At 39.2% G+C, this 27,557-nt stretch overlaps 1 protein-coding gene across 1 annotated transcript in view; it reads left to right on the top strand.

Annotated features, from left to right (window-relative positions):
* SVEP1 (sushi, von Willebrand factor type A, EGF and pentraxin domain containing 1) overlaps window positions 1–27,557 on the top strand; it is a 190,062-nt gene that overhangs the window by 138,802 nt on the left and 23,703 nt on the right. Inside the window, exons 34-40 of the mRNA XM_065947403.1 lie at window positions 390–474; window positions 1,591–1,782; window positions 2,803–2,970; window positions 13,734–14,406; window positions 16,186–18,977; window positions 20,808–21,033; window positions 23,737–23,892. Of these exons, the coding sequence (XP_065803475.1) occupies window positions 390–474; window positions 1,591–1,782; window positions 2,803–2,970; window positions 13,734–14,406; window positions 16,186–18,977; window positions 20,808–21,033; window positions 23,737–23,892 (4,292 nt within the window). The remainder of the gene's footprint in view (window positions 1–389; window positions 475–1,590; window positions 1,783–2,802; window positions 2,971–13,733; window positions 14,407–16,185; window positions 18,978–20,807; window positions 21,034–23,736; window positions 23,893–27,557) is intronic.

Below are 27,557 nucleotides of genomic sequence, written 5' to 3'. Positions count from 1 at the left end.
GGTGTACAGCAGTGCTAGGAAGTCAAGATGGAGAAATGCCAAGTGTGGTCCCAATATTTTTTATATTTAAAACCCAATATTAGACTGAATGTATTTTTTAAGATTTTTTTTATGTGGACCATTTTTAAAGTCTTCACTGAATTTGTTCCAGTTTTCTTTCTATTGTTCATGTTCTGGTTTTTTGGCCACAAGGCATGTACATCATAGCTCCCTGACCAGGGATCAAACCCACACCCCCTGCATTGGAAGGCAGAATCTGAACCGCCAGACCACCAGGGAAGTCCCTAGGCTCATATTTAAACATGACCAGAATCTTGGAGCTGCCCTTAAAGAGATTTTTACGCATACTGGCTATAAAAAGCAATGCCTATTGGTTTTCCTTCTTTAAGCTGTTTCCTGTGCTGCACCAGCTATCCCAGAAAATGGTGGCATTGATGGATCTGCATTTACCTATGGCAATAAAGTAATATATAGGTGAGTGTCTGAGATGAACACTGCATGTAGATGTTGTTGATAACATGCTGGCAGTGAAAGAATACTCGTGAAAAAAAAAAGACCGAGAGTAGTCCCAGAGGATGTTTTCAGATTAATATGGAGTTAATTGAATTCTATATTTGGGCTTGGATCCAAAGCTCCAGTTTATAACCAAAAATATTCATTAGCTTGTAGGGCCTTCTTTCATAGCATCTTAAGGACTTATTTTAGATAGGACCATTATCAAACCAGGAATTTTCTGTTTACCAGGAACAGACTCCCAGACATGGAGAACAGGTGTGTAGTTATTCAAGGGGGAGGGGAGGAGAAGAAGGAAGGATTGAGAATTTGGGATTAGCCAGATGCAAACTACTATATATAGAATGGATTAACTATATCCATTATCCAATGGATAAGCTATATATATATATAGAATGGATAAACAAGTTCTTCCCGTATAGCATAGGGAACTATATTCAATATCCTATGATAAACTATAATGGAAAAGAATGTATGAAAGTGAAAAGTGAAAGTGAAGTCGCTTCAGTTGTGTCTGACTCTTTGCGACCCCATAGACTGTAGCCTGCCAGGCTCCTCTGTCCGTGGGATTTTCTGGGCAAGGATACTGGAGTAGGGTGCCATTTCCTTCTCCAGGGGATCTTCCCAACCCAGGGATTGAACGCGGGTCTCCCACACTGCAGGCAGACTCTTTACCATCTGAGCCACATATATATACAAATATACATGTGTATAACTGAATGTGTACATGCATATAACTGAATCACTGTACTGCGCAGCAGAAATTGGCACGACATTGTGAATCAACTGTACTTCAATTAAATTTTCAAGAGTGAACTTTCTGTTGGCAGATGCTCACCCATGACACAAACTGGAGGCGAGTCAAGTGCTTAAATCCATCCTTCTCTTTGTTATCCAACAGGGTCCCTGTGGGCAAGATGCATAGTATTCAATGTTGAAAAAAATTTTTTCAAAGCATTATTTCAGTAGGAAATATTCTAGCAATATGTATAAGTTTTTAGTCTTTTTGGAGGTTTTGGTACAGATGAAATTATGCAAAGTGAATTCCATTCTGTCATTTTCTTTGATCTGCTTTAGGTGTAATAAAGGATATACTCTGGAGGGTGAGAAAGAATCATCGTGTCTTGCTAGTGGTTCTTGGAGTCATTCTCCTCCTGTGTGTGAACTGGTCAAGTGTTCTAACCCCGAAGACATAAATCATGGGACCTATATTTTGAGTGGGCTTACCTATCTTTCTACTGCATCGTATTCATGTGAGAATGGATACAGGTACAGTCCTAGACAGCAGCCCAACTTCCTATAGTACCCTGTTATTCATTATTTACTCAGTGGGTTTCACTTCCATGTGATTGTCTGGCTCTAAATACACGTTTCTAAGTGTAAAAGATATTCTTAAACATGTTTGCTTCTTAAAGTTCAGCCTATAGTAAATGCTCAGGGAAATATTCCATCTAACATTGAGAGCTCCAATTCAATACAATAAACATTTAGACACTAAACATGAAAGCAAAAAATGTTTATGAAGCATAACATAACACCTAATAAAATGCTTTGATGATTTTTTTTTTTTTTTGGTAAACAAAACATTGCGTAGAATTTTCTTAAAAAATCATGTCAAGATAAGGGCCTGGATCTTTAATACTGTTAAGAGGTATTAATTGATTAATGTTGTGTGTGTGTGTGTGTGTGTGTGTGTTCAAAAAGAAGTGAAAGAGTCAGGCTGTGATCAAAAACTTGGCTAACAGATCAACTGAACGGAAAATGGAGTGAGTTGTACAATCAAAATCTGGTTAGCAACTGAGGCTAGATAAACCATGCCGTAGAACTCCTAGGTTTTTAAATTCAAAGGCAGCCCAGAGGTCAGAGTGATGAACACTGTTCAGATGCCCAGGCTCACGGCAAGGATGATGCCCTTTGATTTGAATTACTCTGACATCCCTGGGTGTCTGTGTCCCTTATCACTGGACCCTAACCAGCCTAATACTGCTTCTCATCCAAGTAATCTGCTAATCACAGGATTTGGAGCACCTGACAAGATCACCAAAGAGCACATTAAACCATTGTATTTTATACCCCAGTTGTTGCTCTGTTGTTTTAGCCTACTCATAGTTTTAAATGAATCTTCAGCCAAACTCAGATCTCCTTTGTTTTTATATAAAACAGTAAAATAGAAAGAAAGCTCATGTGTTAAAATTCCCAAGTGGCCCCTGTTCTCTCCTAAGTCCTTCCTAGTTCACCTCTAGAGCAGTGAGTCAACAGCCCGTGAAAGAAGCGGCACCTTTCCTGTAGTTTGCAGGGCCCTTCGGCCATTGAGTGCTCGGCCTCGGGCAGCTGGGATAGAGCGCCACCTACCTGCCGTCTGGTCTCCTGTGGCGAGCCGCCGGCCATCAAAGATGCTGTCACCACCGGGAGTAACTTCACCTTCGGGAACACTGTCACTTACGCTTGCAGAGAAGGGTGAGTAAACCCGAGGAAGGAAAGGATTATTGGGAGAGGGTGGTCGCAACTGCAGATGGACTCCATTGAACACTAAGTTAAATTTCCTGGCAGCCAAAGCCAGAGAGAGCTTGATATTCTTTTCTTGTAAGAAAGGGAGCATATTCTCCTGTAAAAATAGTGTTTTCCCAGAATTAAAGTAATTTATCCAATTGGGCCTTGAATAATGGACATTGGGCAGTACAGTGGAAAGCATTCTGGTATTTTAGTTACAGATGCAAAAAGCACATTTAAATAAGCATTTGTGTCTTGTCCCCTGCAAAACCAAAGGTAAGACTTTAGGTCACAGCACAAAGATGCCACGTCTACATGAAAAAAAAAAAGATAATAGAGTTCAGATTTTTACATTTTTACTGGTCTCATTTCATTTAGAGATGTAAGCAAATAGGAAGCAGTTTAAAAAGTGCCTTCCTACTCCTTGTCTCATTTTATGCCCACAGAAACCACATAGGACACAGAGAAAGGAAAGGTTCCCTCTGGGACAGTGATCTGCCTAAGGTTTCAGGCAAGGAGTAAAGAATTGAAGGATGATTAAATCCCAGATCATCTGGCATTTAATTGCTCATTTTTTCCCGTGCTTCCTCAGTAAATGTTTTAGCGGTGACAGTTGATAGCATTCACACTCCAGATTTACAGTTGCTTTTCACACAATTGTAACGAGTAACAGCAGAGGGGTTGCCATTTTCTGGTATGTGTCTCAGTTCAGTCATTTGCTTACTGTGTAGCCTGGGGAAAATGGTATAACCTCTTTGTGCTTTTTCTACAAGTTCATTAAAGGGTCGTACTCCTTATGGCCATTGTGAGGATTAGAACTATGTAAGGCGTGGACTAGCCAGAAGACAATATCTCACAAACTCTGCCATCATTATGATGTCAGAAGAGAGGACAGTTTCTAGAACATGAATGTTGAAGTTCATGTCACTTAGATAAAAAGACCATCCCACTAATACGGGCCGCCAGAAGGTGGCGACAACATTTTCTTGCAAAAAGCTCTTGAGCGTCAAATACTCAAATAGTTGACAGAAATCCCAGATCTTAACATCACTTAACACTTGTTAAGTGGTCTTAACACTTAACAAGTGAGAAAAAGAAATCTTGAATGTTAAAATGTCAGTGTAGGAATTAGCTTTTCAAAACTTATTTTATTAAAGTATAGTTGATTTACAATGTTGTGTTAATTTGTAGAAGTTAACTTTTGATGGCCTCATCTCTCCCCTGTGGATTGACTCATTTAAAAACTGATTCCTAATGAACTGCATAGTACTGTATAAGATTAGTTATTTAAATGTTTGTGAAATCTTTTCAAATATAAATGTTTCAAATAATAACTAGATACTGACTACTTCTGGGTTTTTTTCTGATTACAAAAGTAATCTATACCACTATGTAAAACTAGAAAATAAAAATGTATTTTTTAAATTGCCCAAAGATAAACGCTGGTAATATTTTACTATATCTCTTGCCCAAAGATAAACGCTGGTAATATTTTACTATATCTCTTGCCAGAACTTTGTCTTCGCATGTAGTTTTAAAGTTCATCTCTTATAAAATTTCCCATATTTTCTTTTTTTTTCTGTATAAATCATTCATTTGTATCATAAGAAGAGTTCTGTATTCGCCTAATGTTAAGTCTATACATTATGGGGAAAAAAAGGATTTATTAAAAAATGAACTAAAGATAGCATTAAAATGATGATAAATCCCAGCCTTTGTAGAGGGTTTTGCATTCTTCCGAGGACTTTCCTGTGAATTATCTCAGGTGTTCCCTTCCACAAAGAGGGAGTTTTGGCCGGAGAAATATTATTCCCATTTTATAGTTAAAACAGAAGGTATTGGGGCCATACTGTCATACAGACTCCTTCAGCTATAAGCAAGTAGACACTCTGTGGGAGCTTTCTTCTCATTGGAAAGATGGAAACCAAGTCTGTCAACCTAAATGATATAGCTGTTAAAGGGCAGGAGGCTGTTTTCATTAAAGTGCTTTTTATATGCAAGAAGTATCATGGCTTTATCAGTATTTTCTGTATCGTTGCTGGGCATCCTTGGTGGCACAGTGGTAAAGAATCTCCCTGCAATGCAGGAGATGCCGGTTTACACCCTGAATCGGGAAGATCCCCTGGAGAAGGAAATGGCAACCCACTCACTCCAGCATTCTTGCCTGGAAAATCCCATGGCCAGAGGAGCCTGGTGAGATACAGTCCATGGGGTTGCAAGAGTCGGACACAGCTGAGCACGCACGCACCTATCATCATCATTATGTAGAGAGATGGCATTTTAATAATATAAGGGAAACTATCTTAACTAAATTAGTAGAAAGTACACGCAGTCACAAATCACTACCACCCATTTTTTTTCTAAAGGAAAAAATATTTAGCTATTAAGAGATAGCTTCATGTTTTTGAAAGTAAAACTTGATGAGAGGAAGAACAGTTTTTCCACTTTACATAATTTACTCATCTTTAGAGTCTTATGAGGATGGCCAGACTGGAGAGCTTCTGTGTTATTCCTTTTTTCTGGGCACATGTCTAATGAAACATTTAAATATACAAAAGAGCACAGAGCCCAAATAATCTCTATTAAAATTACCTGTGTATCCACTGCTGATATAAAAAGAGCGTGTTAAATTTTTGCCATAGTTATTGTAGATTTCTTTTTATAAAAAGAAATACAATATTACAGACATAACTGGAAGCCATTCTCAGCACCTATTCTTTCCAAAGTAAATATGTATTTTTCTTTATTACATATGAAAATGAAAGTGAAGTTGCTCAGTCGTGTCCGACTCTTTGCGACCCCATGGACTGTAGCCCTCCAGTCTCCTCAGTCCATGGAATTTTCCAGGCAAGAGTATTGGAGTGGGTTGCCATTTCCTTCTCCAATTATATATGAAGGTCCTCATAAATATTCTGTTAATTTATGTGTTTTAATTTTTGTATACTTTGCTTCATATTCGGAGTATCATTTTGAAGCTTGATTTTCATTTAGCATCATGTTTTTTATATTTATTGATACATTGGAAAAACCCCTGATGCTGGGAAAGATTGATGCTATTAGAGAAGGGGGCAGCAGAAAATGAGATGGTTAGATAATATCACCTACTCAAGGGACATGAATTTGGGCAAACTCTGAGAGATAGTGAAGGACAGGCAAGCCCGGCATGCTGCATAGTCCATGAGGTTGAAAAGAGACACGACTTAGAAGCTGAGCCTAATATATAACTATTGATACACGTAAATCAACAGAATTCATTTTAATTGCAGGATTCGTTTTAATTTCCTTATAAGTATGAGCAATCTCTAAATTACCCATTTCCCTACTGGTAGAGGGTTAATTGATTTCCACTTTATTTGCTGACACAACAGTGCTGATGTAAACATCCTTGTACATGTCTCCTGGTCCCTAGAAGAAAGTATACCTCTGGCCTAGATACTAAGAGTTGGAATTATTGGGTCATGGAAATTGCTTTTTCCATCCCCCTCTTTCCTTTTGGGTTTAATGCTTCTACTTCCTGAAGTACGTCCTTTATATTCTTCTTTTGGCATATACTTTAGACAATCTTTGTCTGAAAATAATAGTATTTTATCCTTTCTTTTGAATTATAATTTAGCTGGGTATACATGCATGCATGCTAAATTGCTTCAGTCGTGTCCAATCCTTTGCAACCTACGGACTGTAGCTCACCAGGCTTCTCTATCCTTGGGATTCTCCAGGCAAGAACACTGGGATGGGTTGCCATTTCCTTCTCCAGGGGATCGTCCCTACCCAGGGATCGAACCTGCATCTCTTACATCTCCTGCATTGGCAGCATGTTCTTTACTTCTTGTGCCACCTGGGAAGCCCCCAGCTGTGTATACAAGTCTACATTAATAGTTTTCTTCCATAAACATTTTTGAAGATGTTATGCCATTGTCCCATGACTTCCAGTGTTTCTGTTGAAGATTCCATCAGTCTAATTTATTGGTCCTTAATCAGGGGCAGTCTTGCCCTTCAGGAGCATTAGACAAGGTCTGGAGATGTTTTTGATGTCCCAATTGAGGGAAAGATGCTATTAGCAGTGAGCGGATATACTCTGGGGATGCTGCTAAAACATACTACAATGCATAAGACAGACTCCCACAAAAAAGATTTGTCTGGTCCAAAATGTCGGTAGTGCTGAGGTTGAGAGAATGGTTGAATTGTTCCTTTATACACAATGTGTTTTCCCTTTGATTTTTTTTTTTTTGTCTTTGTTGTTTTGGTGGTTCTCTGTGTTATGACTTAAAGCTTCATTGATTGTCATTCATCTTGTTCAGGGCTCACTGTACTTCTTACATCTGAGGATTTGTATCTTTCACCAGTTTTAAAAAAAACTCTTTTTTACTTCACTCTTCTTCACTTTCACTCTTCTCTATTTCTAGATATATATTAATTTAATTAGATATATACTAGAGCTTTTACTTCTGTTTTATATATTCATTTATCTGTCACATTTTCCATATCTTTAAACACTTGGGTTGCATTTGGGTAATTTCCTAATTTATATCTTCCATATCACTAGTTTCTCTTTCTGCTGTCTATAATCTGCTTTTGAATGGTGTCCATTTTTTAAAAATTTTTATTTCCTATATTTTTATTTTTAAAATTACTCTTTATTTTTAAGTGTCTTTTTATGTAGTCTCTTCTTTTTAAATAGAATTCTGAGGCTTTTGTCTTTAATTATTTGAACTTATTTATTTCATATTATTTTTAAGATTCTAGACCACTTTTTCTATTATCTCAATTTATTGGTGCCCTCATCTTGCTATTTGTTCTGTCTACTGACCCATTCATGATGAAAAATATGCATGTGTTCTATAATTTTATATTATATCCTTACAATATTGGGGCTTGTTTTATCTATGACAGTTCTTTAGTGGTCTGAGTGTATAGACTATTTTTTCTACTGTGTACCCCAAGAATATCACCAACCAGAACCCAGTTTTACATTTATTTATCAGTTTGAAGGCTTTCCATATGAAACGATTGGTATAAAGTCACTCAGTCGTGTCCAACTCTTTGTGATCCCAGGAACTATATAGTCCATGGAATTCTCTAGGCCAAAATACTGGAGTGGTAACCTTTCCTTTCTCCACGGGATCTTCCCAACCCAGGGATCAAACCCAGCTCTCCTGCATTGCAGGTGGATTCTTTACCAGCTGAGCCACAAGGGAAGCCCAAGAGTGGGTAGCCTAACCCTTCTTCAGTGGATCTTCCCTACCCAGGAATCAAACTGGGGTCTCCTGCTTTGCAGGCCCATTCTTTACCAACTGAACTATCAGGGAAGCTCAATTGGTATAAATCCTATCCTCAAATCCACATGAGATGCAACCCTGGGTTCTGCTACCTTAGCTGGAACTTTTTCTCCTAACCAGATTCCCAGCAAGTGCAGGGATCTCACTTGTCATATCACTGGGCCTCAAGGTGCAAATTTTCTAGTGAATATCCTTGCATTGAATGTCCTTCCAGGACATAGAATCATGCCAGAGGCTCAGCTTTTACCCTCTACTTCAACTCCAAGGTTATATTTACTGCCCTTAGTTCTTCCCTTTCCTGGCCAAAGCAAGGGCAACCATAGCATTCATTCACAGACTTTTCTGTTTTTAATTTCCTCTTCAATTCTGGCACATTTGTTGTCAGTTTAGCTATGCATTTAAAGTAATTTTTGTTGTATTTCATCAAGTGTTACATAGAGGCGGTTTTCAGACTATATTCTAGCCAGAAGAAGAAGCCAGTGCTTGTCCTTATCACTTCACTTCTTTTCCATCTCTTCCCCGACAAGGGAAAGTGCATAGAACATTCACTGTGTCTATTCTATGCCAGGATAGAATCACTGTGCTCACGTCATAGCTTTTGTGTAATGGCTTTTGTGTGCTGTCCTCTCCTCCGGTTTCCTAAGGTGCTGTTGGCCTGATAAGAACCTGTTCCCTCTCTAACCCTCTCAGCTTCCTCTTCTCCCCTGGGCTGCCTAACGCGGGCCACTGCCCTGCACGGTGTGTGAGCTATCCTCTCCTGCTTGTTGGGAGCACGTACACACTTCTTGCTTTGGTCTCAGTGCTTTAGTCTCTTTATACCGGTATTGTGCTTTGCATGGGCCGTTCCTTGGATTAAGAAGGGACTATATACCCTCTCAAGATAAGGATAGAAGAGCAGAGACTTTGGGAGCCTAGAGTAGTAAGATGAATGGCAGAAAAAGAATGTCTCATTTCTGTCTCCTGCCCTGAAATTGGCCTTCCAAATCCATCTCTTATCAAAACATTACCCTGGGGGTTTTTAGCTTTCTGCCCCAACTTACAGAATGATCGCTTATTTCCCATTTTCCTTTTCATCCTTATGTATTCTCTCTTGGTAAGAAATTCAATAGGAAGGAAGGATTATTGACAGCCTTACATCCTGATAGAATGTCTCCCTTTTGAGTCTTCTCAAAGACTTTTAAAATGCAATTACTGTATATACCATAATAACATTTTTATAATCTTTTTCAATTGGAAACAGAATTACTTGCTGATACAGATTTATACTTTCTGTTGATCTTATTAAATTACAGCTCTTTAAATAGCTAGTATGCTGCTCTTTTAAGACTTCTTAAGAGAAGAGCTAATAGCCCACTCATAAACCCACTCATAAAGTCTTCTCATAAAGCTGCCCCCCCCCCCCAAAAAAAGCTGCCCAGGCCCATTAGTAAGTGTTCATGCCATGAATCAAACCACTGAAAATTGCATCTGGAGATTACTCTGCCCATTTTCAAAGGATTTTTTTAATCATTCTAAAAGTATGATAATGCATTACAGCCAGCTCATCCTAAAATGTTCCTTCTATGGCATCACTGTAATATCAGTGGGACAGTTTTCTTTGGAATTACAGAAATTTTTCCTTGTTTTAAAATATATATGGCCTGGTTTTAGATAACAGACTTCAAGGGTGTCCGCATTGTTTTTTGAATGAGACTACAAAATGTCACACAGAATAAAATTAAATATTTCAACATTTTAGATTTTTACCAATTCCAGTTTTTCCTGTTTTGGTAGCCAACATTTATAGGCCGTATCTTATCATCAGTATAAAACTTCATCATTTTTAAACGACTCTTTTACATAAGCAGGTTAACTGTATCCTCCAGAAAGCTGAGCACTCATTTAGATTCCTAACATAATGGAATGATGTGGCAGTTTGATCAAAGACTGGTTATAGTTCTATCTAGGCAATAACTACAAATTAATTCCTCTTTTTGTCGTTCAGCGAACATATGCTTCTTTAGCATCTTAAAAGACTAACTGATGTATCTTAGAAGGCAGTTATTTTTAATAAGCTCCTGTCCTCATCTTCATTGAATATTTTATCTAATCTAAAGCACTGGCTTTATTTCCACCTTTTGAAGTGATTCAGTATAAATTTCTCTGCTTCTCTGAAATGCCAGCTATTCAAGTTTTGATGGCTTGGTCCCAAGGTTCTCCTACAAGTGGATCATTGGAGCTAATTGATAAGTTTCAGAAAGGGATCACAGCCCTTCATACATCCCCATGACTGAAAAACAAAAAAAGATCCTACACTCTGATTAAGATGTCAAGCTCGCAGCGTTGGAAGTGAAGGTATCGGGAGACAGACATTTCAGCCAGCTCAACCTCAAATCTGCCTCTCTGTTTCTCATAGATGGAAGTGATACCAAGTCTGTTCAGTCTCAGAGTCACTGTCCTCTGAGCCTATTCCAATAGGCCTATAGCCATTTTTGAACTGTGATACCCGGAGCTGAATGTACACAGACACATGCAAATTAGAACATAACTACAACAAAAACGACACTAAATTTAGGGACTGGTGCATGGTACTTAAAACATAACTGTTTATTTCATCTCTCTTCTCTGAGTAAATGAGTTTCTAGAGATACAGTAACCCTTTTAAGGATGTCACCATTGACTCACTCAGTTCGCTTGATGAAACTAAAGTCTTTGGCACTGGTTGCCTCTAAGCCGGCTTTCCCTCCGCGCGGTTGTTCTTTGTCATCTATATACAGGACCTCCATTTTATCTTTGTTAAGTATTCCCTTGTAAGATTAGAAACATTGAACTGGACTATTAAAACCCTCATCCTTCACCCTACAGTTATGTGTTATTTACAAACCAGTGGGCTAAGGACAGAGTTTTGTGGCATTCACAAGATAGGAAATGCCCAGCTAGCTTACTTCTGTTAACCAGTACTCTTTGGGTCATCCAGTTAATAAACCACTTAAGTATCTTTCTGTTCTAGCAACATTTTGTCAGCTAAAATCTTATGAGATGCCTTGGCAGAGCAACTGTCAAATACAGTTTCCAGTTCATTTGTGCCTGCCACACTTTCACTCATTAGCCATCAGAACCTGTCAAAAACACACAAGATCCTAGAGACCGCTGCTTCCTTTTCCAGTTGTTCACACGCCATTCCTGTTTGTAAGTCTGCAGATGGCCCTGGCTCTACCACACTCCCATTTCTTTGCTCCTGTTACTTTTCATCCTTTCCTGCTTTTTTCATGACTCCTCTCAAAAGCTATTTCATCTGAGACACAGATGTGTAAACAAGTATAGGCACTGGTATCGCCTTGTGCACTAGGGGAAGGGATTCTAGCACGTAGCATCACCTCATTGTCCAATGAAGGACTAAATGTTGATTGAGAGTGATAAAGAAAAGTCAAGACAAAGGGATGGTGTCCATTCTAGGAAAGTATGGATAGTATCAAAAATGCATTCTTTAAATTCATTTTGTTCAAAATACAAGTATTTAGTGGTAATCTCCTACTACATTACAGAAGTGCTTTTTCACTGTGATTTTCCCATTAGGAAAGAGTAGTTAGTGGGAATAGTTAGTGGAGATTTTCCAGCAGATCAGAGGTCAGAGGCCTAACAAAATGCTGCCAGATTACAAAGCACCATTTTTGTGTCCCTGAGAGGCCTTCAGGAATAAGGAAGGTTTTGGAGGCGGAGGTTTCTGCCTCAAAGCAGCTAGTCTCATGACATAAAGGAAGCAGTTTATAGATAGCACAAAGGATCCTCGTAAATCAGGGATGTCTCAGGTGATGTCTGTAAACTTCAGCCAATGAAATATAGTAGCAACATTAAAGGGCCTTGTGAAAATGATGATGCATGGTTCCAAAGATGTAAATTGTGCCATGAAACTAGAAAACATCGAGAATATCTACAAATGGAGCACATTCTACACAGTAATAGCTGAAGCTAGGCATTCAGACCTTGGACAATGGATTTTTAATAATAAAATTAAAGTTTGTATATCTTCCCAGACCCTTTAAGATGGAAGCCACCTAACAGTTTATTAAGTTCAGATTCTTATACAAAGAACTGAGCTAATCCACCACCTTGAGCTCCAGCAGACCCCAACTGGAGACTCCTTAGCTATTGAGTACAGCTATGAGTGTTTGCTTTGAGACCATTTCTACACACAGCATAAAAATATAATAAGACTATTTTAGATAGGGAGATTACAAATATCTCTGATGTTGCTCGATCATTTTTTTACCTGACCTCTGTTTTCTATAGATTTCATAAATCTTACCAATAAATATAAAGGAATTCCACCCTCTCTATCATAATTGAAATTGGAGATGTTTACTAACTGATGATTTGAGAATCTGCTGAACAGTTGGTCAGATAATTTGTATGAATAACACTGACATACAGTTTCCACAGGATACCCACCATCTGTGATGTAACTGATCTCATTTTAAGGAGAGAAGGAGAGAGAGAAGACAAAAGTTAGAATTCAGTAAACCAAAATCACATCCTAACTCTGCTGCCTGCATCTGTGTGATTCTCAGCAGATTATGTAGCCTTCTGAACCATCACTGTAAAATGAAGAAATTAATATTTCTAAGCAGAGTTCAGTTGCTACCAAATTATTTCAGTCCCCTTACCCTTCATTAGTATCAGAACGATGGACCGATTGGATGTTAGGCATTCCTTTCAGTCTCCCCATCCTCTTTATCTTTAGTAAGAAAGTGAAAATGAAACTCACAGTGTAATTGTTGTAATACTGCATATCCTAATATTTTGTTCTACTTCATTGAGAGAGTACTCGAGAATAATGTAAGATTTTTGTAAGTCATCAGTCTATCATCATATATGGTGAAAAGCCTTGTGCATAAAAAAAGACAGAGTTATTAAGCAAAATGTATTTGTGCTGGTCACATAGCCATATTCAGACACAGCTTTTAATGCTAACAGTGTGGTTAAGGCCTTAGGAAACATTGGAGACTGAAATTATAATCTCTCCTTTAAAGTTCATTGATTATAAGTAAGAGAATAACTAAGAGTTACATAGAGGCTACCTATGGTTCATCAGAGCTTTTAGGACTAATGATCAAGTCAAGCAACTGAAACCCTCTGTAGACAGATGAAGTTCCAACTAAGTTGAGTCAAACAGAATCATAACTTATTCCTCATTTTTATTTGTAAGAAAATGTGTAACAATTCTTAGAGTTTCTTAAATAGCAAAAATCCACTTCCCTTTCAGAACACGCCCCAGTATTATTACCAAGATGTGTATCTTAAATGAAGATGATCTGGTCAATAAGCTCAAATTCGAACAGTAAATATTGTTTTAAAAAAGGATAAAAGTAAAGTCATTGTTGGAAAGATCAAAAATAAAAGACAGAATAAGAAGATGCAAACAGCTTTTCTCAAATAATATACTTGGTTACTGTTTCTTTCTCCCCAATCTAACAGCTACACCCTTGCTGGTCCTGATACTATTGAGTGCCTGGCCACTGGCCAGTGGAGCAGAAGTGACCAGCAATGTCTGGCCGTCTCCTGTGACGAGCCGCCCAGCGTGGAACACGCCTCCCCAGAGACCGCCCATCGACTATTTGGAGACATCGCGTTCTACTATTGCTCAGACGGCTACAGCCTGGCAGACAACTCCCAGCTCCTCTGCAATGCCCAGGGCAAGTGGGTTCCCCCGGAAGGTCAGGCCATGCCCCGTTGTATCGCTCATTTCTGTGAAAAACCTCCTGCTGTTTCCTACAGCATCTTGGAATCTGTGAGCAAAGCAAGATTTGCAGTAGGCTCAGTTGTGAGCTTCAAATGCATGGAGGGTTTCGTCCTGAACACCTCAGCGAAGATTGAGTGTCTGCGAGGCGGGCAGTGGAAGCCTTCCCCCATGTCCATCCGGTGCATCCCTCTGCGCTGTGGGGAGCCGCCCAGCATCCTGAATGGCTATGCAATTGGGTCAAACTACAGTTTTGGAGCCGTGGTGGCTTACAGCTGCAACAGGGGCTTCTACATCAAAGGGGAGAAGAAGAGTGCCTGCGAAGCCACAGGTCAGTGGGGCGGCCCCATGCCCACCTGCCAGCCTGTGTCTTGCAGTGAGCCTCCGAGGGTCGAGAACGGCTTCCTGGAGGTAAGAGACTGGTCCACAAGTGTCCCTGGCTTTCATCGCTGACAGGGCCAGCCCACTGTGTGGCTTACTTAGAAGCAGGGGTGTGGGGGGAAAAGCCACAGAAGTGGGGATATACTTATACATGTGACTAATCGACCTTGCTCTACAGCAGAAATTAGCACAATGCTCTAAAGCAACTCTCTTCCAATTTTTTTAAAATGCTATTGAAAAAAAGAGAAGCCGGGGCATATAACTGAATAACAAGAGACTGAATCTATAGGCAGTAAATATTGGAGAGAATTTGATAGAGGTTATAAATCCTGTTAATCTATAGCTTTCTACCTTCTGCTAGCATACAGACATTTGAAATACTTTTTAGCAATATCTTAGCCCTAACCATGAAGTTACAATAAAACCGTTTTAAGAAAATATCATTTTGCTTTATAAAAGTTGTTGCAAGATGGATGTATTATTTATTTTTATAGAAGTCAAGGTCGAAAAGGAACCTAGAGAAATATGTTATCATTTCTAATTTTTAGACACAAGGGAGGGTGGTAAACCATCCATTCCCTGTAGGACAGCTTTTGTGATTTTCTTTTAGGGCACCTAAAGGTAATTTTATCAGGGCAAAAAAGCATTACGTCATATCCACAAATGTCCTCCTTTCTCATTAATATGTGTCTGCTCATTAAATCTATCAAAATATCTGTTCCCCCAAATCAAGGGCCATTTTAAAGAGATTATATTCTAATTAAATACTTTTTAAAAATTCACACATGCATATAGCACCGTTTCTCCTTTATATTTTAAAGCAGTGAAAGCCTTTGTCTGAGACCTTTGCTCAGATGTATTAACTTTCCATTGAAATGAGAGTGTCTAGTATATGTAAGAAGGCTTTCTTCGTTTATTCATTTAACAAATATTTCTGGAGCTCCTACTAGGTATCAGGTAAGCAATCGAGATCTAGTATTTAATAATTTGGAATAGATCTGTGATTAGGTCCATCATTGTATTTACATGTATGTGGGGTACCCAAGAAATAAGTACGTAAACAAAGTAAATAATTATGTCCAAATACTGGGAGGATTACTGCAGCTTAGAAGCTACACTTTACCGTGATCACTAAAGAAAGAACCATTGTAATGTTTTCAAAGTTTTCATAACTCATTCATCTTAGTGTTGCCCAAAATGATTATTATATATTTATGTATCTGAATGTTGAGATCATGAATATTATATTTTTTTGTTTAAAAGAGAAAATACTACTTTTTATTTTCCACCCTTATGTTATGACAGCAATTTTTTTAAGTGCATTAAAAATGGATGCAAAACTCTGACAATAGGTCCATACCCATTAAAAAAAGTATTTTTTAAACAGCACAAACAGATGTATCTTTGTGTTGTGTATGTTTTCTTTTCTGTGAGTAAAACAACAAACTGTAACATTGTGAGATTTTTTTAATTTACCAAGCAGTTTATAATTTTTGGTATTGCTCCATCTTCTCATCAATCAATTTAGAGACTTGATTTTTTCCTTATTATGGTCTTACCACTGTGGCTAGTATTTCTGCTGTAGGGACTGATTACTTAATTTGACCTTCTACCATCTTTTTCATTTATTTAAATTGAAAAAATAGAGTGGACCTATTGGAAAAATATAAGTCCTCATTTGCTTATGTTTTAATTGACTTATTTTAACACAGACATTTTAGTTTAGTTCTTTCCTATGATTCATTGTATTTTGTCAGTTATATTATCTGTTATACAAACTGTGTTTAATTGTTTCTCCCTGTTACCCAGCATACAACTGGCAGGACCTTTGAGAGTGAAGTGAGGTACCAGTGTAATCCAGGCTATAAGTCAGTCGGAAGTCCTGTGTTTGTCTGCCAAGCCAATCGCCACTGGCACAGTGAATCCCCTCTGTCATGCATCCCTCTCAACTGTGGGAAACCTCCCCCAATTCAGAATGGCTACACAAAAGGAGAAAATTTTGAAGTAGGGGCCAAGGTTCACTTTTTCTGTAATGAGGGTTATGAGCTTATCGGTGATCATTCTTGGACATGCCTGAAATCTGGCAAATGGAATAAGAAACCAAACCAAAAGTGTGTGCCTGCCAAGTGCCCAGAGCCACCCCTCTTGGAGAACCAGCTCGTATTGAAGGAGTTGACCACGGAGGCGGGAGTGGTGACATTTTCCTGTAAGGAAGGGCACGTCCTCCAGGGCCGCTCTGTCCTGAGATGCTTGCCATCCCAGCAGTGGAATGATTCTTTTCCTGTTTGTAAGATGGTTCTGTGCCTCCCACCTCCCCTCATTTCCTTTGGTGTCCCTGCTCCTTCTTCTGCTCTTCATTTTGGAAGTACTGTCAAGTATTCTTGTGTGGATGGGTTTTTCTTAAAAGGAGATCCTACCACCTCCTGCCTAGCTGATGGTACCTGGAGCTCTCCACTGCCAGAATGCGTGCCAGTAGAATGCCCGCAACCTGAGGAAATCCTCAACGGCATCGTCGATGTGCAAGGTCTTGCCTACCTAAGCACAGCTTTGTACACCTGCAAGCCAGGCTTTGAGTTGGTGGGCAATACCACCACTCTTTGTGGAGAAGATGGTCACTGGCTTGGGAAAAAACCAACCTGTAAACCCATTGAGTGCCCAAAGCCCAAGGAGATTTTGAATGGCAAATTCTCTTACACAAAGCTCCATTATGGGCAAACCGTTACATACTCTTGCGACCGAGGCTTCAGGCTTGAAGGTCCCAAAGCCTTGACTTGTTTAGAGACAGGCGATTGGGATGTGGGCGTCCCGTCTTGCAATGCCATCCACTGTGATCCCCCACAAGCCATTGAAAACGGGTTTGTAGAAGGTGCAGACTACAGCCACGGTGCCGTGATCATCTACAGCTGTTTCCCTGGGTTCCAGGTAGCTGGTCACGCCATGCAGACCTGTGAAGAGTCTGGATGGTCAAGCTCCATCCCAACATGTGTACCCATCGACTGTGGTCTCCCCCCTCACATTGATTTTGGAGACTCTACTGTGGTCAGAGATGGTCAGGGATATTTTAACCAAGAAGATGATATGATGGAAGTTCCGCATGTGACTCCTCACCCCCCTCATCATCTGGGAACAGTGGCTAAAACCTTGGGGAACACGAAGGGGTCTCCTGCTATGCATTCAGCAAAATTTCGGTACAACACCCTGATTTCATACAGCTGCAATCCGGGGTATGAACTCCTGGGGAACGCTGTGCTGATCTGCCAGGAAGATGGAACTTGGAATGGCAGTGCACCGTCATGCATTTCAATTGAATGTGACCTGCCCGCTGCTCCTGAAAATGGCCTTCTGCAAGTTACAGAGACAACCATGGGCAGTGCCGTGCGGTATAGCTGCAAACCTGGGCACACTCTGGTGGGCTCCGACATCAGACTTTGTCTAGGGAACAGGGAGTGGAGCGGTGCTTCCCCACGCTGTGAGGCCGTCTCATGCCCCAAACCAAATCCAGTTACGGATGGCTCCATCCAAGGAGGCAACTACTCGTACCTGAGCGTGCTGTACTATGAGTGTAATTCTGGGTATGTGCTGAATGGCACCAGCAGGAGAACGTGCCAGGAAGATAAAACGTGGGATGGGGACGAGCCAGTTTGTATTCCCGTGGACTGTGGGTCACCTCCAAGCTCAGCCAACGGCCAGGTAGCGGGAGAGGAGTACACATTCCAGAAAGAGGTTGAGTACACTTGTGACACGGGCTTCTTACTGAAGGGGGCCGGCAGTCGTGTCTGTCTTGCTGATGGAAGTTGGAGTGGAAACACTCCCACCTGTGTGCCCATCCAGTGTGCTCCCCCATCACAGGTGGCAAATGGCGTGATGGATGGCCTGGACTATGGCTTCGGGAAGGAAGTGGTGTTCCGCTGTCAGGATGGGTATGCCTTACATGGGGCCCCCAAACTCACCTGTCAGTCAGATGGTAACTGGGATGCCCAGGTTCCTGTGTGTAAACCAGTCAACTGCAGCCTTCCTGAAGATCTTGACCGCGGCTTTCCTAATGGTTTTTCCTTTTATCGTGGGGGGCAAATAGAGTATCAATGCCTTCCCGGTTACAAGCTCCATGGAAGTCCTTCAAGAAAGTGTCTCTCTAATAGCTCCTGGAGCGGCAGCCCACCTTCCTGCTTGCCTTGCAAGTGCTCCCCACCAACCATTCAGAGTGGAGCTGTTAATGGGACAGATTTCAGTTGTGGAAAGGCAGCTCAGATTCGGTGCTTCAACGGCTTCCAGATCCTGGGACCCTCTGAGATCACCTGTGAAGCCGATGGCCAGTGGAGCTCTGACTTCCCACGCTGTGAACACCCTTCTTGTGGTTCTCCTCCAACGATACCAAATGCGTTCATCATGGAGAGGGGTTCATTGGAGGAAAATGTGATCACTTACACCTGCAAGCCTGGGTATGTCATCCGAGGCAGTTCAGATCTGATTTGTACAGAGAAAGGGACGTGGAGCCAGCCTTCCCCAGCCTGTGAGCCCCGGTCCTGTGGACCTCCACCCTCTGTCTCCAATGCAGTGGCAACTGGAGAAGCATATACCTATGAAAGTCAAGTGAAGCTCAGGTAAGACCGTGGCTCTAGGGTCTCCAAGGGGCAGGGGCGCAGACAGGAGGGTTGTAAAATGAAAGGTGATAAATCAGAAATTAAACTAGTTGGGAAGAAAACATCTTCTCTGGGCTATTCTCCGAAAACTGAAGCTTTTAACACTTGGCCTTATTCTACCCATAATTATCCATACATTGGCTCGTAAAAGTAAATTTCCACATTTTCAGATTATAGTTTCTAATACAGTTATCATAATTAATGTGTCCTGTTGAGCTTCTTGGACCAGCAAGATCCTCTAACTAGCTTTAATACCTATTAAACCATCGGCTCTTTTTTGAATGATACACTGATAGATTTCTTTGGTATCACCTAAGAATTATATTCATCTATGTAAATGTTGGGGAAATAGGGCAAAAACTGAAGAATTCAGGTCAAAAGTCACATACTTTCAATGGCAACATGAATAAGGAGATAGTCTTAAGAGGACGTCTAACCTATGCTATCTGAGCCAACTAAGCATTTAATGCACAAATGGTGATGTTTTGCTGAAAAATTCTCTATTTAAAATATACTATTAAAAAAAGATGAGAAAATATGGAATGAATATATAATTTAGATTTTTACTGGAATGAATGCCTGTAATGTGCAATATCTCAGCCCTCTAAATCAATTTAGATTTTATTGGTATCTCTGAAGGAATTAGGGATTTCTTCACATATTGGCTTCTTAAGTTTTATGAATAATAAGTCTTCTTCAGCCTGTCTGTTGTAGACATTTTAGCCCTTCATTTTCTCTTACTTGCAGTAAGAAACAGACCCAAGGGAAGATTGTTAGTGAAATGAAAGCTAAGGAATAGTGGTTTATGCACCAAGAAGAAAAACAAAAACTATTCCTTACTTTTGAAGTGCATTTGCAGTTTTCTGTTTGGATGTTCATGTGTCAGATAGCTTGAGAAATCACAGTACCACCTGCTTCCTAAGACTCTCCTGTTTGTTATTCCTTGTGTGTTGACTATCTTCAGATCTTCACTTGTTAGTAAACCGATCATTCCAAGTTTGCAAACCTGTGACTGTAACCTAGCCTGGTGGTTTGTGAAATTTTGAAAATATACCCACCCAATAAATATTAATTAAACGGTTTCAGTATAGTGGTAAAAGCAGGGCCTCTAGAGCCAGATTCCCTAGGCAGAAATCTCAGCTCTGCTGCTTCCTGGGGAAGTTATTTCATCTCTCTGGTGTGTTTCTTCACCTGTAAAATGGGAATAAAAATAATCACACCTATTCAGAGAGTTGACATGAAACTGATTTAGTATCTGTAGAGCAATTAGAACAGTGAGTGGAATTTAATAAATATTCTGTAAACATTTGTTGAATGAAAAAAAATGCAAAATTTTCAAAATCATTGAGAGTTTAGCGTCAGATTGATTTGAGTTTGAACACCAATACTACTGTTACATGATAGCTACTAAACAAAATTAATTGTGCTGTATTCTTACTAGTATCTGAGTTTATTTTGAACCTTGTCTAGAATTTCTTGAACTGTTAGGTGTTTTCAGAATAAAAATGAGTTCAGTAATGGTATTATCCAGAGCAAAGGTAAATCATGTCAACAAAATTTAATGCAAGTTTAGACATGGCTCCTCTTTAATGTGAATAACTGAGGATTGATCTGATTATCATTGTTATCCTGGTGTTTTTGCATGGCAACACCATCTCCCTGACATTTGAGTCAGTTTTAATATGTCATATAAAATGCCTGCTGAGCTTTGTAGCAACTTCTTGAACCCAAGAATAAGTCACCAAATACATTGCACTCCATTTAAGGCACTCACTTTCTTTTCCATTGCAGGTGTCTAGAAGGTTATATGATGGATACAGATATTGACACATTCACCTGTCAGAAGGACGGTCATTGGTTCCCTGAGATAATTTCTTGCAGTCCTAAAAAATGTCCTCTGCCAACAAATGTAACACATATACTTGTTCATGGAGATGATTTCAGTGTGAATAAGCAAGTGTCTGTGTCATGTGCAGAAGGGTATACCTATGAGGGAGTTAATATATCAACATGTCAGGTAAGATTTTCTTAATTGGAACATGTATGGTATAACTCATCTATATATATATTATACTATATGTGAGTGTGTGTGTATGTGGATATATATGTAAGTGTGTATTATGCTGTGTGTGTGTGTACATATGGATATATGTGTAAGTGTATAAGTAACTGTGTGTATAAGTGTGTGGCTATAGATACAGATACAGCCACACAGGCAGTATCTTGCTATCCTGAAAAGAGAAAATGCCTCAAGTTTCCAATCCTGTCAAAGACTTTGAGGAGTTTTTTCATAGAAATATAAAAGCATATATTTCTTTCCAATATTCTCATTTTTAAAAATAAAGTGCCAAGGGTAGGTGAAAAGTATCAAAGATAAAATGTTAAAATATCTATAACAAAAGATTTCATGACAGACTAACCATGTGAATGCTTTACACACAGACAGTCTGTGCGTAGAAATGAGCCCTGATTGTTACCACGTATGTTTCTGGTTTTAGTAGAAGAGCAGAGGCAGAAGAAAGAAATTGGAGTCAAATTCTGCCTCTGCTTATGTCACTTTATAAAGTTACTTAGAATTGCTTAGCTTCTGTCAGCATAGCATTCCTAATCCAATTTAATAAGGGATTTTCAGATGACTGCAGCCATGAAATTAAAAGACGCTTGCTCCTTGGAAGAAAAGCTATGAGCAACCTAGTTGGCATATTGAAAAGCAGAGACATTTTGCTGACAAAGGTCTATATAGTCAGAGCTACTATTTTTCCAGTAGTCATGTATGGATGTGAGAGTTGGACCATAAAGAAGGTTGAGCACCAAAGAAGTGATGCTTTTGAATTGTGGTGCTGGAGAAGACTCTTGAGAGTCCCTTGGACTGCAAGGAGATCAAACCAGTCAATCCTTAAGGAAATCAACCCTGAATATTCACTGGGAGAACTGATGCTGAAGCTGACGCTCCGATACTTTGGCCACCTAATGCAAAGAGCCAACTCGTTGGAAAAGACCCTGATGCTGAGAAAGATTGAGGGCAGGAGGAAAAAGGAACGACAGAGGGTGAGATGGTTGGATGGCATCACCGACTCAATGAACATGAGTTTGAGCAAACTCCAGGAGATAGTGAAGGACAGGGACATCTGGTGTGCTGTAGTCCATGGGGTTGCAAAGAGTCAGACACGACTTAGTGACTGAGCAACAACATATCAGCATGGCGTTAGTGTGAAGTTTTTAGAAGGAGAAATGAATGAAAGGGAAGAAATTGTCAAAAGCAGATCCTAATAAAGGAATCATGACAATTTTTCCCACTAGGGGAAAAGTTAATACATGCTAAAATAAACTCCACATACATCAAAAGAAAATAATACTGTGTAGCTTTTAAAAGTTAATAGTAATACCTAGGATAATCTGTGCAAGACATATATTTATTGAAGCATAATTTACAGCATTGAAAAATTAGATATAATGTATATTTCCAACATTAAGGGAATGGTTAATTATGTGACAGGTGTATATTAATATATGTAAAATTACTTTTGGCTCATGTGTAGAATAAAATGTTTAGTCTCAAGTCCTGTTTCGAATGCTATTCAACTCATATGCTGTTTCCTCAAAGAAGACAATATAATGTTAGCAGAGAACAACTGTCTTCAAGGGAAACATCTGTATGCACCTCTTTGTACACTCCAAAAGAAGACTGGAAAATGTTAATACTAATTGTGGTGGTGGGGGAATAAAGTAAATGTGTGTGTGTGTTTGGTTGTTCAGTCGCTTAGTCACGTCCAACTTTTTACAGCTCCATAGACTACAGCACACCAGGCTTCCCTGTCCTTCACTATCTCCCAGAGTTTGCTCAAACTCATGTCCATTGAGCCAATGATGCCATTCAACCATCTCATCCTCTATCACCCCCTTCTTCTCTTGCCCTCAGTTTTTCCCAGCATCAGGCTCTTTTCCAATGAGTTGGCTCTTTGCATCAGGTGGCCGAAGTATTGGAGCTTCAGCATCAGTCCTTCCAGTGAATATTCAGGGTTGATATCCTTTAGGATTGACTGGTTTGATCTCCTTCCAGTCCAAGGGACTCTCCAACACCGCAGTTTGAAAGCGTCAGTTCGGTGCTCAGCCTTCTTTATGGTGCAGCCCTCACATCCATACATGACTACTGGCAAAACCATAGCTTTGACTCCACAGACCTTTGTTGGCAAAGTAATGTCTCTGTGTGTGTGTGTGTGTGTGTGTTTTTTTTAACTTTGTGACTTGCTCACAATATGTCTTAGAATGTTTTCAAGTATTCATGTTGACATGGAGAAAGGGAAGCCATCTTTTTAAACTTTGGGTGGTATGCCTAAACATGTCTATTTCTTATCAGCTTTAGATTAAAATGTAGAATTATGTAAAATATAAGGGTGTATTAAGTCATGGAATATTTGTATCTACCATACTGTTATCATAATGAAGACGTACTTCTTGGTGTTCTTGATTTTTTTTTTTAAGAATTTTATTAGGAAGAAAATGTTTGTTTTATGAGTTTTAGAAATGTCTAAAATTGTTTACTGATGACTATCTGATAATTAACGTGTGTTTCTTAAGGTCAAAGATAATAAGTAGCAGAAGTAGTAGCAAGTTCTCTTTGACTATCATTTGAGGATTATCCTGTTATATGAGCAGTATTTGCAGACGTCTTCATTCATGTGCACTAATTCCTAAGTGTAACTTACAATTTGTTATTTAGCTTGACGGCACCTGGGAGCCCCCATTTTCTGATGAATCTTGCAGTCCAATTTCTTGTGGGAAACCTGAAAGTCCAGAACATGGATTTGTGTTTGGCAGTGAATACAACTTTGAAAGCATGATTACTTATCACTGTGAAACTGGCTATGAATTAGAGGTAAGCAAACAAATTGTTTAACTAGAATTAATTTGTTTTTCCAATATACTTAGGAATATTTTTAGTATTATACCATTTTACCTCATTGATTTGGGTCCTAAAAGAATTTTTTACACTTTTTTATACATTGTTGCCTTATAGCTTAATCTTTTCTTAGAAGTATTTAAAGTGACTTATAATTTTAAAAAGCAGAATAAGTTTCAAATTAAAAAACCAAAGCCATGAAAAACATGGAGTTTACATACCTGCCCCAAAACTGCTATTGTTACTTTAGTTGGTCACTTAAGCCTATGTTTTGGCCTCCCCTTAACCATATGGGGCAGTGTCTACAGGGATTTAAGTATGCACAGCTAGAATTTCCTCAAGCCATGGGCTCAAATACCTTGGAGGGTTTTTTATTGAGATACCAGGTTCTCTTAAGGTAGGTATAGCCTGGAAAAAACTCCTCAGAGCTGTTTTAACCAAATGATGGGTCTCAAGATCACGCCTGCCTGGTTTGTAATATTAAAATCCTATTAGCAGGACCAATTTACTCTGGTGGGAATGCTGCCATCAAAACATGATCACATCATCAAACTTGAAATGTAAGAGGCCTTTTTTATACTGTATAATGTTGCCCTTTGGTTTTTCAGGAAAGTTTCTTCCCTGTTTTTATTGTTACAATGGTATTAAATGTAGGTTTTTCAGAAGTGTTCATTGCCAGAGATTTGTTGAGTGTGAATGGTGTGTTCCATTATTTTCCTGCTGACCGTAGAATCAGAGAATTTTCATAAGCAAGGTCCATGAGAGATGAAACTAGGCTTATGTGGACCTTGTTTTATTTCCTCAAAAGATTCTTTTTTAGGGGAGAAAAGGATGATAATGTAATGGTTGATGGCAATTGGAGAGCTTTTCTGTTTTTGAAACTCAGTTGTTCTTCATGTGAGAGTACTAACCTTGCATTTTGTTAAGAAGAAAAGTGGTATAAAATCTAGAGAAAACTGATGGGTCATTAAATTTGAGGAAGTGGATAATTTACCTTAAAATTTTTGGAAATACCCTAGTAGTAACCACAAAATCGAAAGAGATGTTATAGCAGTTGTTATTATTCCAAGCTACATGTTTGAAGCACCTAAGAGACTATCTCTAAATATTTATGTCCAGTTATTTACAGAAATAATCAAATCTAGGTCTAGAACATGGTATGTAAAAGATTAGCCTAGAAAATCTTTATCATATGAGATAGGAGGAATCTATCAAGGACAATATATTTCAAAAAGAAAAAGAAAACTCAGGAGACGAACTTCCCTGGTGGCTCAGTGGTAAAGAATCCACCTGCCAACACAGGAGGCATGGGTTCAATCCCAGGGACAGGACAATCCCACACGCTGCTGCTAAGACGCTTCAGTCGTGTCCGACTCTGTGCGACCCCATAGACGGCAGCCCTCCAGGCTCCCCTGTCCCTGGGATTCTCCAGGCAAGAACACTGGAGTGGGTTGCCATTTCCTTCTCCAATGCAGGAAAGTAAAAAGTGAAAGTGAAGTTGCTCAGTCATGTCCAACTCTTCGCGATGCCATGGACTGCAGCCCACCAGGCTCCTCCGTCCATGGGGTTTTCCAGGCAAGAGCACTGGAGTGGGGTGCCATTGCCTTCTCTGGATTCCACATGCCAGGATAGCAACTAAGCCTGTGCACCACAACTATTGAGCCTTTGCTCTAGAACCCAGGAACTACATCTGCTGAAACTCTCTCACTCCAGAGCCCGTGCTCTGCAACAAGTGAAGCCTCTGCGATGAGAAGCCTGTGCACCACAAGTGGAGAGTAACCCCTGCTCACCGCAACTAGAGAAAAGTCCATGCAGCAACAAAGATCCAACAAAGCCAGAAATAGTAAATAAAGTTTTAAGAAAAGATCTCAGGAGCCAATTGAATGAGGGTCCCAAGATGGCCAAAATGAAACCTTTTTAGCGTAGTTAAGGGTAATAACTTTAATGGACACATCAAATACATCATGAATGACAGACTCATAATGATACTAAAAGATTATTTGGTAACTTTTAGGGGATTTCCATGAGCAAATTCATTATTTTGAAAGTACAACAAAAGGAGGAAAAGTATCTTTTCAAGGCTAACTCAGTGACTCTTTGAGACCCCATGAACTCTGGAAGTCTCTGGAATTCTCCAGGCCGGAATACTGGAGTGGGTAGCCGTTCCCTTCTCCAGGGGATCTTCCCAACCCAGGGATCAAACTCAAGTCTCCTGCGTTGCAGGCAGATTCTTTACCAGCTGAGCCACCAGAGATCCCCAACTAAATGACTAGATAACCAAATAGTAAATGAGCTCCAGTCAGTAATGATAGAATTCAAATCTCAGAATTTGCAACTCTTATGAATTAATGGATTTAGGTTTTCATCAGCATGGCTACTGATGTCAAAAATAATAATAATAATAATGGAGCCAGACATTATGCCTCTCAATGGAAAAACAAACCATTAGGGATAAAGTCTTACCATAAAAAGAACTTTTGAATTTTTGCATTTTTTAACAAGTTCCCCCAGTCCCAAAGGCTGGGAAGGAATAGGGACTCAGTCCCAGCAGACCTCTGTTGCAGGCTCTCTGCTTTTGCTGGATGTAAAGATGCTGGGGAACTGACTGAACCTCTCCAAACCTCTGTTTCATCCTGTCTGCAGTATGTAATAACCATCTTTGCAAAGTTACTACAAGGATTAGAGATAAAAGAAAGTGGCAAGCACCGCACTTTATACAACGTCTGAGCTCAATAGAGGGTAGTAATTGTCATTACTCCTAGTATTCATATGATTACCAAAGTCAGACAAAGCATTTAAGACAACTAATGCAAGTCATGGTCAGTTTTTCTACTCTGTAAATGTTATCATTTTTATATAAGGATTGCCAACCTTTTTGAGACATCTAAATCCCCCAAATGTCACTACACATGTGATCATCTCAAAATATAAATCCCTACAGGCAACTGAGGAATAAATAAAAATAAAGAACATAAAAATGGGATAATCATGCTCTAAAATTGCTGTTAATGAGCAGTAAAGTGGTTTCTATGATTCTAAAAATTAATATAGCTATCTAACTTAATTGCTGATTAAGCAGATATATTATGTCAAAAATAGTAACTTGATGCTAATCTGGATTTAAAACTCCAGCTTAATCATCAAAAACAAAATATGTAAAGGAATAGAGAGAGAAAAAGAGAGAAAGGAAAGTAAATAATAAATCATAAAATAATAAATAGTAAAATTTGCAATTTGCTAAGAGGGGAGCCAACAGATAGTGTTTGATTTTCTTTTTACAGCAATAGCTACAGAAAATAGAATTTTATTGGAACAAAAATTGACATGGTTGAAACAGAATATTTATTATGCAAAATATTAAAGAAGGAAAAAAAATAGAAAAATTCTGTTGGCTTAAATTAACTACTTGAGTGTAGTCCACTTGAATACCCAAATAGGGAACTGACTTCAAGAGCTTGTCGTATACTTCCTCAAAATTAATAAATAGTTAACAAACTAGAATGTTTATTTTCCTTTGCATATGTAAGTATATAAGCACAGGAAAAGTACAGCAAATATTAACAGGGTTTATCTCTAGATGAAGAATTCTAGAAAACTTTTTACTTCTCTCATATTTTCTAAGCCTTCTATAATCAACACAT

This window comes from Muntiacus reevesi, chromosome 10, assembly GCF_963930625.1.
Source record: "Muntiacus reevesi chromosome 10, mMunRee1.1, whole genome shotgun sequence".
Taxonomy (NCBI): Eukaryota; Metazoa; Chordata; class Mammalia; order Artiodactyla; family Cervidae; genus Muntiacus; species Muntiacus reevesi.
Note: the sequence above shows the minus strand (reverse complement) of the source record. Positions and strands in the feature narration are given on the sequence as shown.